Consider the following 12476-nt stretch of genomic DNA (forward strand, 5'->3'; position numbering starts at 1 on the left):
CCCTCTGAGCCGCTCTTCTGAGCAGGCTGGTAGAAGGCTGACCAGTTCTGTATTCCAGCAGTATTTGGTCTTCTACTGGGGAGTGAGTATAGACGCGTCACATGCTTTGTCACGCATTTGGCCATATGGGCCGGTCTTGCCGTAGAGGCGCCTGCTTTATTAGGTTTGTCTAGCCCCACCTGTATGAACGTCTGCTCATCCAGAGCTTTAGCAGACCAACTTAACATCTTTCTCGATTTCGGACATGACGGTCTTTCATCCGGTGACTCCACCCATAGTCCAAAGAAGATTGCCTGGTGATCGCTGTGAGTGTAATCCTTGCTAACGTACCAGGATATATCGCGTGCCACTGCAAGGCTGGCAAAAGTTAGGTCTATGATTGAGGCAGACCCTCTTTCTGAAAGGTGTTTACATAACCTTCGTTGGCCAGAACTAAATCCAACTGTGCAAAAGCGTCTAATAGACTGCGGCCCCTTGCATTTATTTCTCTGCTACCCGACTCATGGGCCCCCACCCCTTGCGTTGAGAATAAGACTGTCAAGCACTTCCTCGAATTCGGACAGTGTCAGACTTTGGGGCGTAACAGCTGGCTGACTCCCAGTACATAGGATGGCTTGTTGAGCGCATGTCCATATCACCGCTACACCAGTCGAATCTGTAACTCATACGCCACCATGACGGTTTCTATAGGGTTCGCCAATGATGGTAATTTCCTCCTCATATTCGTATGTGGTCTGCTCGAGCAAATCCTGAACGACCTTGCAATGATTTAGATTTATTTGAATAAACCTCACTCGGTCAGTCTGTCTGCCCGTCACATCAAATTTAGTGGAAAGGTGGGAACTGTGAACGCCCACAAATACAGGGAGTACATCGAATTTAAGCGGGGGTTGTAAATTTTTTTCCATTAAATAAGGTGTCGGTTAGTACTTTCCGAAGCCTGTCTTAGTTTTGACATTTGTTGGAATGGTGGGAGTGCGGGGGGTTGAAAGTGATCATTTCTTTAACGGACTCATTCTCAGAAAATACCCAAACGAAAAATATGAAAAGTTGAGTTTTTACTTGAACTGCAACAATTCTTTCCTTAATTGGTTTGAGGTCTATGATGCTATGGGGTGAAGTTCTTATGAACGAAAAAGCTCTTCACTATCCTCACGTACCACACTTTTTAAGGTTTTTTTTTAAATAAAATCTTATTAGAATCGATTCGATGTCTGCCTGTCCGTCTGTCTGTCTGTCTGTCTGTCACACCCGGTTTGTTCGGAAACGGTTGAAGCTATTGTTACGAAATTTGGTGAGAATATGTGTTCTATGAATCCCTTTACATGTAGCATTTTGTCTTGAATTTAAGAGGGGCTTTCCATACATGGTAATACAGTCATGTTGGATCTACTTTCCGAAACTGATCCTATTTCTGATAATGCAAGAAACATAGGGGAGTGACCTCGAAAAGTGTAACAACGGATAAATCTGAAAAAATTCATAGTGGTTGACCTAAACAAAATCTAAGGCTTAAAATAAATCCCATCACCGCGTGGTATTCCGACTGTCCAGCTTCTGGTATTCCGACTTGTTTTTGCTTAAGTAATGTCCGTTCGAGAGTCAAACGCCTCACTGATTGAAAATTACGTTTCCCGAACCCTCAAGCCTATCTATCTTGTACTTTTCGACCTGATCTGTGTGGATTTTCTCCCCCTCTCTTAGGCATCTGCTGTGAACAGGCAGCACAGATTCCAAGTTCCAAACTGGTAGTTCTTTTTCCGTTGCCATAGTCGCCGTTGTAGTTGCGATCCAATCCGATACCAGGTTCAATATAGGACAGATTCAAATCATCAGGAGCTGCCTCACTTCAGCTCTGGGAGTAGCGTGATTGAAGTGGTTACTAGGTGTTGTTCGTTCGTTGATATACAAAGCGTTAGTTTTATAGCCAATTCTTTAAAGTTTCGGATTTTTTTTTATTTAAATAAATACTGTGTTTCGGGAATCAGTTTTGCTCTTTCTCACACTGAAGAGGAAAGAAGTGATTCCCGAATTACGGCTTTTTTTTAAATAAAGAAAATTGTATCCAAAAAAGGAAGACCCGTTTTCACCTTTTCACCTACGGTAATGACATACCTATATCAATTCCCTTCAAGGACTGCATCGACTGCAATATCGAACTCGCCGGTAGTGAGCCTATAGGACCAATTCGCTCGGGAATGCAGGCTGTTTTTTAATTTTTCGAAAAGCACTCTTAGCTTTTTCCGTCCACGTGGTGACCATCTTGTCTCTTTTTCTAGTCTTTGTTCAGCATTTGTTGCGGGAAACTTGCAGTGAAGCAGCGTTGTGGGTGAAACGTCGATAAAATTCGCTGGTCCTAGAGAGAGGTCAGAGGTCTTTCAGGAACTTGCCGAAGGTATCGACCCGACACCGAGGCCGCAAGGAACCTTTTCCATTAACAATATGTAATATACCATGTGCAAGGCGAATTCACTATTCTCCAATTTAAATTAACGCTTTGATAAATGAAATTAACTATTTAATAAATGAAATTAACTATTTAATAAATGAAATTAACTGTTTAACAAATCAAATTAACAATTCTTTAGTAAATGAAAGTGATTGTGAAGATAAGTCAACATGAGTTGGATGAAATTTTAATAGAAAATGAGGCGTGCGTGGAAGGGCGCTCTTCAATTTCCATTAAGGAAATTAAACGCTAACTTTTCTAAACGGCTCCAACATATTTATGTCGAGGGGATGCTAGATAAAGTGACAGAAAATGATCTTCGAGTGTGGTTTCAACAGGCTTCATCCAAAAAGGGAGATTTGGGCCAGACTATCACTGCCGACAGTATGAAAAGCATGGTCGATCTTGGATAACCTCAATCCATTGTTCATCTTCGACGTACTTATGTTGAGGTCTTTTAAAGAAAGTTGACGGAAATTGATGAGTTCCTTTCATGCACGCGTCAGTTTCTATTAAGGCTTCATCTTGACAGCTTTTTTTTCGATATCCACCTCGTGTCTTGAAAATGGTTAATTTTTTTGCGAAACGTATGAAATAATTTTCATTTGTTAAAGCGTTAATTTCAGTTGTTTAACAGTTAATTTATTTGAGAGTTAATTTCATTTGTTAGATAGCTAATTTCATTTCCTGAATAGTTAATTTAATTTGACGAATAGTGAATGTGTCTTGCAAATGGTTCAGATATAAAAGTTCACTTACACCGAAGGGACACTTCGATAGGTTGATGACAGTTTCGAATTTCGCGGGACGGTCGACGACTAGGTGCAAGCGCTACAAATGTTTTCTTGTTCATTGACAGGTAATACCTATATATCGTCCATATGCAAATTCAGCAGTCAGATCATAGCAGGACCTCTTGCGCAAATCGCTGAAATGTTTGCTGAAGGTCATCCCCGTAAACTCTTAAGGATTCCGGATTAAGAATTGAAACTCGCCTTTCACGATTTTCAATTTTTTGTGGTTTAGCCCTTGAGACTGGCCTTTTATAGGTGGACTGACAGATGTAATGAAGTGTTAGGTGTTGTCATTAGGGGCACCTATCCTTATAGCAGGGCTTGTAAGGTCAGGGAACCCTTCTAGTAGTGGCAAGTTTGGCGAATTTTGGTAAGTCTGTTGTAGACGCGGGATCTGAGAACCTGTGATTTCTGGTATTTGCGAGCAGACCATAGACAGGGTAAGAGCTTTAATACCGTACGTGCCAATGGTAGTATCGTTGGCCGCAAAAAATTTACAGGGCTTTCTAGCAATTTTCGTCCAAAAAAGGGTCGGAGGGCGGAGATATCCGCTAAACACTTTAGTCGCGATGTTGGGTATACCAGCTGTCACCTTGTTGGCTGTGGTTCGTTGCATTTTTGGATTGGTGACTGTGGTTGTAAGTGTTGCGTTTATGAGCTTGCAAGTCATTGCTGACTGCATCTGAGTTTTTTTTGCTAAGTAGTGGTGAATACCAGGATTGTAGCATTGGACTTCAAAACAAAAACCTAAAATAAACAGAAAATAGTTTTGTCGTATTATTCATCAATATTTTATTCTGTACAGGGAGCGCACGTTCCTTGAGAAAGTACGCAAATCGTTATTCCTTTGTCGTTGCCGGGTTCGTTGTTGTAACGTCCGTCCTGTCCAAGGCTCCTTCTGTGGCTTCGTAACGTCAGTTTTCCATGTTGAGTTGTCAGTCCTGCCCAACCCCCAACCCCCAACCTGGAGGACCAGTTGGTACAATTTGTCCCGTTTTTAGGGGCGGGAGACTCGCCTTCATCCTTTTCCGTCCGCAGTTTTCCATTAAGAAAGAAACTCCCAACGATCACCACGTAGAGATGGATAGGAGATAGGGTTTAGCAGTAGAGCTGTTGATGTTGGTTTAACAGGCGAATATAGAGTTTATGGGCAGATAAAATGCGGTTTGAATATCCTGAAATGTAAAACTATATATCCGTTTTGGGATATTGACTAGTACTGTAGTGGACCTGTCTTTTAGGGACTTTGAAAAGCACAGATATCCAGCTGTTGTTTGTCGTATTGTAGGCAAATGTGATTAGCTGTCTACTATGAACAGTACCCCGCGAACTACATTGCAGCAAGTTACGATTTCAGGGCCAACTTTCAACTATCTTGAAAATTATGACATGTTTTAATTGCCTGTCGTTTTCTCTGTGCGGAGTTGCCAAATCTCCCATTAGACGCGTCCCTTCGTTCAAATAAGGGAACGCTGGATGGATGCGTTTTGGGAGGGCCGGCTAAGTGGGAAGTAAACGTGAATAAGAATTGGCTATGGGAGGGACACACAGAAAGCAAGCCAAATATGGGGGAAGAGAAAGGTATTCTTTTTACGGTGCAGGACTTGGGAAACTCAGTGGGCAAGCGAGCTCCCGGCCGTCGATATCCAGCGACCGCAGTGCCCCAGTAGTGGGAAACATCTAAAGCTACAAGAACTCGTGGTGGAGTGGAAATGAAATCTCTAGTCCGAAACCTGTTCGCAAAAGCTCAAAACTTGGGAGGCTTTCGCTAAAGGCAGCATTAACCCTAGGCAGTCGAGATTCGTCGCCTGACTCGGAAAGGAACTTGGACAGCCCCAGACTGACATAGTGTCATTAAGTTGTTGTTTATTAGGAAGATGGAGGAGAAAAATGCCCAAGCATCATATGACAAAGTCACGCGGGAAACGCCCCCTCAACATAAGGTAGGTGAGAACCCGACCCGAATAGAGTAGGGATGGAATAAGTGAATCCCTTGGTGTCCAACAAACGACCAAGAAGAAAAAAGTCTCATCGCCGAAGAAATCTGAGCCGGCGAAAGTTCCGGGGAGTTCTTCGATTACAATTCCAACTTTGACAAAAGGGGAAGAACCTACAGTTGGTAAACCCGAAGAATGGACAAAGGTGGGCGCCAAGAAGCGGCAGAAGGAGGAAAAGAGGGTTCGCTATTTAGCTGTGTCACATAATTGCAGTCTTAAGGATGCAGTGCCTACGCTCGACGGTCCCCTTTGATGGGGGTGGTGACGTGATATTCAGCTCTTAGAGCATCCTATGAAGTTGGCTAACGAACAATTCGAATTGCGTACCTTGGTCTGTGGTAATTTTACGTGGCATTCCATAGCGTGTGTCCCAGTTATTCTAGAAGGGTTTTGTCACGGAGTCTGCAGTCTAGTTGGTCATTGGAATGACCGCAAGCCATGTGGCCAACCGATCGATTACGTTTAAATGATATTTGAAAGCCAGCGAAAGGAAGAGGGGTTAGAGGACCTTCAGATGGATATGTGGGAAATACTCGTCTGCTCGGGTAATGAGAAGATTTTAACCTGGTTTCTTTGGTAGCGGGTGATTTTTGAGCGTAAGCAAACGGGCCAAAGTATGGACATCTCTTTTCCTTCGAGTTCACACCAATTTCTTTGCAGTAGTTTTGCATTCGGTACATCGATGGAGTGTACCAGTTGATAAAAGACATTAAATATTTTCCTGCGCAACGACGTAAGGACGAAAAGGCAGAAATACCTGAGAGACGCAGCGTAGACTATTTTCTTGTCTGAGGCTGTAAAGATGTGATGTTGCTAACGACGATTCTGTAGCTCAGCGTCCAGCGATTGCTCGTTAGATAGCTCGTCTTCGTTGATGAGTGCAGGGATTCCAATTGCTTCAACACGGGAGAATGTGTCTGCTACTCCATTGCGTAATCAAGGAATAAAATAAAAGTCAATTGTGAATTAGGAAATGTAGCCGAGGTGCCTCAATTGACGTGGCGACTTTGAAGGCTAACTCTGAGTAAACGTGTAAGTAAGCGGTTTATGGTCTGTCAAAACGAAGAAGTAAGGCTTCTGCAGAAAATGGAGGAGGTAGCGGACTCTGCTGTATATAGTCACCAGCTCGTAGTCATACACACTCTTTTTTTTTTTTTTTTTTCATTAATAACATGTGATATATCATTTGCAAGGCAAATTCACTATTCGTCAATGGTTCCGAATTTCGCGGGACGGTCGACAATTAGGCGCGGGTGCTACAAATGTTTTTTTTTGTTCATTGACATTTGATGTGACCAATATATCGTCCATATGGAAATGAAGCAGTCAAATCATAGCAGAACCTCTTGCGCAAATCGTTGAAATGTTTGCTGAAGGTCATCCCCGTAAACTCTTAAGGATTCCGGATTAAGAATTGAAACTCGCCATTCACGATTTTCAATTTTTTGTGGTTTAGCCCTTGAGACTGGCCTGTTATAGGTGAACTGACAGATGTAATGAAGTGTTATGTGTTGTCATTAGGGGCACCTATCCTTATAGCAAGGCTTGTAAGGTCAGGGAACCCTTCTAGTAGTGGCAAGTTTGGCAAATTTTGGTAAGCCTGTTATAGACGCGGGTGTAACAAGGTCTGAGAACCTGTGATTTCTGGTATTTGCGAGCAGACCATAGACAGGGTAAGAGCTTTGACACCGTACGTGCTAATGGTAGTATCGTTGGCCGCAAAAAGTTTGTAGGGATTTCAAGCGATTTCGTTTGGAAAAGGGTTGGAGGACGGAGATATTCATTGAAAACTTTAGTCGCGATATTGGGTATACCAGCTGTCACCTTGTTGGCTAGTGGTTCGAAGCACTTTTGGATTGGTGACTGTGGTTGTAAGTGTTGCGTTTATGAGCTTGCAGGTCTGTTTTTTCTTTTTTTGCTAAATAGCATATGATCGCAGTGGTGAATACCAGGATTGTAGAATTGGACTTCAAAACAAAAACCTAAAATAAACAGAAAATAGTTTTGACGTATTATTCATCAATATTTTATTCCGTTTCTCCACAGGCAAGTAGTCGTTGCAGTTCTGGCAAAGGATATATCGTAAGTATCTTTAATTTACTAATATGTCCTTAAGCTCTTCATTTACATGCATGTATTTTTACAACCTTACGTCGAATGTGTTGCTTCCCCTTGAAAATCTTTTACCTATCTTCGATGCTTCGACAATTTATTAAAAAAAAGATAACCATATCATCTCAGCTCAAGCTATGTAAACCCAATCTGCTCCTTTATGATATGGAAATTGACAGCAACAAAAAGCGTGCAGGAATCATAAATGCTCCTCAGAAAAAAGTAGAATTATGACAAAAAGAGGAGCAGAAAGAAGGGATGTAATGCGGTAAATTTTCAGCAGCGCCCTTTTTCCGAGCAGCTTAGCAAGCTCATCAATTACCTTTCGTTTTTTTCTCTGGCAGTCAGGACTTTGTAAATGCAAATCACTTAAGATTGTACATTGCCGAAATACGGGGCGAACAACATGCTCACACATAGCATAATAAAAATGGATGGAAAAAAGGAGTCATAAAAGTGTAGAAGTCAACCCTATGGAAAGTGGGGTGGGGTGAAATAAAAATCTCGATAAAGAATGACAGTTTATTGACATCCTTAAGACGGCGCGTTCTAAGGGTAGTATTCAGATCATAAAGGATAAAGCGAACGTGGGGTGTAGTATCCAGTTTGGGAGAATATGGGGAGGCGAAGGGTTGACTTTTTTCAAATTTGTGTAATTTGGAATTCTCTGGATTTTAATGACTACGACTAACTACACCGGCATGACACCTTTGACCATAGTTCAGGGAATGTTGCCTTAAAGGACTAAGGAAGTAGAAAACGCAATCCTTTTTCCGTCTAAAACGAAAACCCACAAAGTTTCTTGAAGACAAATATTTCCCAACGCTTTTCCAACCACTTTTATTCAATTCAGCTCTCTTGGATTCAGTCTCACCCATTCTGCACTTCGTCCTGTTTGTGGTACGTATTTCCGCGAAAAAGTCCAAAAGTATGTGAACCATCTTTCAGTTGGTTGCGCTCGCTTTGCTCATATTTAGTCCCATGCTATCATCATCAGCTTTTCACAAGTGGAAAGCCAAAAGAACCTTTTGCAGTGAAAAAGGATGTGATGACGTCAAAGAGAATCCCTTTTTTTTCCTTCTGCTGAAATGGACATAGAGTGAATATCCTTTTTTTTTCTATTCAAAAAATTGTGAAAGAGAAGTATCATAAAAATGGAGATTGAAGTGATTTCCTAACGGTTTTCTTTATTTTTGATTTCTGTCTTATATCTTGAAATGCTCTTCATTTCCATCGTACCCTGGAGGAGCATAAATGCTTATGCTGAGACTATTCTGGATGTCCTGCCAACAAAGAAGGAATAGAATTTTCTATCTGCGATTCATCTCGACGCTTGTTGAAATCTAAGGCGAACACAGGAGACGAGAAGCTCAACTCATTTTACGATTGGGATTTTTATAGGGACTTGTTCGATTTTACGTGGGTACTTGGCTACATCTCATCCCTCTTGAGCTCAAGAGGAATCTTTTCTTCCAACGTACTCACTTCTTAAGTACTTATTGAACTGAGTTTTAAGACACAAGAAGGATATTGTCATGGAGGATATAATAGAAGTGACAACATGGCAATAACGTGACATGAAAATTTTAAATGATTTAAGATGGAATAAAGGAGCAAAGACAGCAAATGCACTTAGCAGTAGCGGATGAATCGAAGCAATGTACGATTTTAACGGTGACGATTTTTTCATTCTTTTTACTTTTTTTTTTTGGGGGTAGGAGAAGTTTTTTATTGATCGTAAAAGAGAAAAGGAAATGTGGGATTAAATGGAATTGTCTTGAGGAGGACGTTTGTTTGGTGTGCTTGTAACCAAGAGGAAAATCACTTAAAGGGTTCTTGAATTTTCGAAGGGGTTTTATTGGGTTAATCGGATTTTTATTCGAGTGGAATTGATTGAAGTTGTATACTTGACAGTGCTTTTCAAGGACGGATTTATAAAGGTTGAAAAGGATATGAAATTTCAATATATTTTCGGTATCGTTGAAGATAAAGGCAAAGGTCTTAGATGTGGTATCGTTTGTAACTTAGAAGCAACTTGCGTAACAAATCTGAACACACAGGAACAAGCGTGCAAAAGAAATATGTTAATTGAATCATGTGGATGGGAGTGCAAAATTCATTTACTAAATTCGGTGCACAGGAAATTAAGTTAAGCTAACGATCTGAATCTGTAGTCTGACCAACAAGAGGTATTGTCTTCGGCGAGTGAATTTGCCCAATAACGTAAAACAGTAGCGATACCCACGGGACGAACAAAAGGGTCCAAAAATGTCGATACGAATCTGATGAAAACGCTTTCCCAGAAGTGCAAAATATTGAAATTAGGTTTCTGTATGGCGGACGATCCAGAGTTGAATGTCCTTCTGTATGCCAAACAACAATTTGTCATTGATGACTCTTGGTGTGTTGCTCGGCTTCTAGGGTGTGATACCTTGTGAAAAATGTCAAAAATCTTCCTTCGTAACACAACAATTACGAAAGGTCAAATCGTCGGCGATGATACACCAATTTCTTCTAATTTTTGGTTACTATATCTCAGAGTATAAGCAAAGTGGTATTATATATTGGTTGCCTTTCATCCCTTGGTGGGATATCGCGCGTAAGCCACACCTACGCGCCATCGCTCGTGGTTACCTGAAATGTACTTCAGCTTCCCTCACGACTTCTCAAGACGCTCGCACTTCTCCTCCAATGTTCTGCGCCAAGTCCTCTTGGGGCGACCCACTCATCGCCCATTTTAATAAAGTGGATTTCACTGCATGGCATAGTCCGCAATTCAATTGTCGTCTCTCCTTAATGCGTGACCTATCCACTGTCACTTCCGTCTTCCTATTACATCACATAAGACTGCAAAGGTTGTGCGCCGATCAAGTTCTTCATTTGAGATAGTGTGAGGACAGTGTACTCCGATGATACTACGTAGATCGGTATTGACGAAAGCTTGGAACTTTTGAGTAACAGTGGAGTTAACCTTCCATGTGCTACTCCCATATAGCAACACAGAAAGAAGACTAGCACAGAACTTGATCTTAGAATTGAGATAACTGCATTTTCAGATTTTAGACGGGGCAACGAATGCGGATCTAGCGCTGTTAATACGTTGGCAAGGCTTTCGAGATGTTTTTAGATGGGTTCCACGATCATTTTAGCCCTCCAATTGTCACACTCAAAACGGGTGCTCTTTTTTGGAATCTTAACGATCATCCCCTTCTTCCACTCTTTGGGAAAGGTTTCGGATCCTCAAGATTTCCGTATGAGTGGAAGAAGTAGATCTGCAATAACTGCAAGTGCAGCAATAAATAACTCACTGGGGAAACCGTCAAGCTTAGCGACTTTAATTCGTTTGATGATGGGCGAAATGATTTTCCCCGAGGAACACTCCGTATCTGCATGTTACGGTGACTAGCCACTTCATCCACAAGAGGGGGGAATCTTACCGGATGTAATACGGTTAAGGATCCTAGGCAAGTGTTCTTTTCACCGCTTTAGTTGTTCATCATCGTGGATGAGAAGTCGACCACTAACGTCCTTCACAGGACCATTGAAAGATTTGTGACCACATTTTCGTGATACGGTATACAGTTCTAGTTCATTGCGATCTGCGGCATCTTCCGCTTCCCTGATCAGCGCAACAGCAAATTATCTTTTGTCACGGCGTACAGTACTCTGAACCTCTCGGGATTTCGCTCGGTATCGGAGTTCGACCGCATCACACTCGCCACCACCCGCCGCCGTCAGTAGAGCCTTCAACCCCTTCCGCTTCCACGTCTACGCAATTAGCCAGATCTTATAACACCCTTTCGGTACGTGGCCGATCACTTGAAGACAACTCCTAAATCTACTGTTGATCGCGAAGTGGTCGATTTTATTGCTCGTACGGTGTCGGTCAGTTGAAACCCAACTGACCTTCTACCAAGCTCTGTGCTCGAACAATGTGCCACCAATGGCGGTGGAAGTTACAGAAATGCACGAACCTGCCACCATTACCTTTACTTTCTCATCGCAGATCCGAGTAGGGTGTTGTCAGATCTCACCTTGGCATTCAAATCACCCATTACGATAACAATGTCACTTTTAGATAGATTCCCTTGAACCGCGTTTATTTGCTTGTATAAAGCATCCTTCTCCATACATCGGAGGTCTCCGTTAGCCGACAACTCGTTTTTCAGTTATACAACGGGCATATTCGACCTCTGACAAACCGAATATGCGCTTGGCATAGTGGTTAATATTCATTCTTTCGAACACGAGTTCAAGATGCTGGAGATGTTGCTCTGGCGTTTCTGGTGCGACCAAGATGTCGTTGACATGACAGATACAAAAGTCGGGATCAGGTAATACCCCGCTAAAAAGACTGCGCAGCTTTTTAGAGACCGAAGATCATCATCAAAAAATCAAACAAGCCCAAGGGTGTGGTGTTGGCTGGTTTAGCAACATCGGCTCGGGAAATAAGTATGTAATGGAATGCTGGAGATAGGTCGACTTTCCAGAAAATTGTTTTGTTGATCAACTTTGAACATTGAAATAACATCTTTTTTTTTTCTTTAGCCTTTGACCCGTTTAGAAGCGGGATCGGCTCGTTGTAATCGGTTGCACCATTTTGTTCTATCAAAGGCTTGACCGGGATGCAGTCGCGAGGCTTTTAAACCCCCATCAACGTGTCAAGGCACCGTTGTTTCGATCGGCCTTCAGACCCATTTCGGGCTTATCCTTCTTAAGTACGATGTGTAATGGTGATCCCCAGCGAAAGCTAGATGGTCGATAGTACCTTATATTCTATATGTAACCGGTCTCCTGCTAACTTCTTGAGTCTAAGTGAACAAGGTTTATCTACTACGACCGTCAGTGATAATATAATGCGAAACTTGGTGCTGAGCTTGCTGGGATGGATTAATTAAGTTGGGGAATTGTCCAAGTCTTACGTGGTACATTGTGACAAAGGCGATACCGTTTGTTACAGCGCTCCAAGCACAGTGACAATGCGCTTATCTTTCTATGACTTTATCAAAATGGTCATAGGTCAGAGGTGGAGGTATATCCGCAATCAACAATTTTTAAATGAACTCACGACGAAGGCCTAGCTTGACAAAGATTTTAATCACTGATCCGTTTCTTGCATCAATA

General features: G+C 42.0%; 1 protein-coding gene across 3 annotated transcripts in view; it reads left to right on the plus strand.

Annotated features, from left to right (window-relative positions):
• LOC119656545 (autism susceptibility gene 2 protein homolog) overlaps positions 1-12476 on the plus strand; it is an 855308-nt gene that overhangs the window by 232074 nt on the left and 610758 nt on the right. For all 3 annotated transcript variants that reach the window (XM_038062905.1, XM_038062907.1, XM_038062906.1), the window contains exon 4: positions 7287-7322. In XM_038062905.1, the coding sequence (XP_037918833.1) occupies positions 7287-7322 (36 nt within the window). The remainder of the gene's footprint in view (positions 1-7286; positions 7323-12476) is intronic.

The sequence above is a fragment of the Hermetia illucens genome, chromosome 5, assembly GCF_905115235.1.
Source record: "Hermetia illucens chromosome 5, iHerIll2.2.curated.20191125, whole genome shotgun sequence".
Classification (NCBI taxonomy): domain Eukaryota; kingdom Metazoa; phylum Arthropoda; class Insecta; order Diptera; family Stratiomyidae; genus Hermetia; species Hermetia illucens.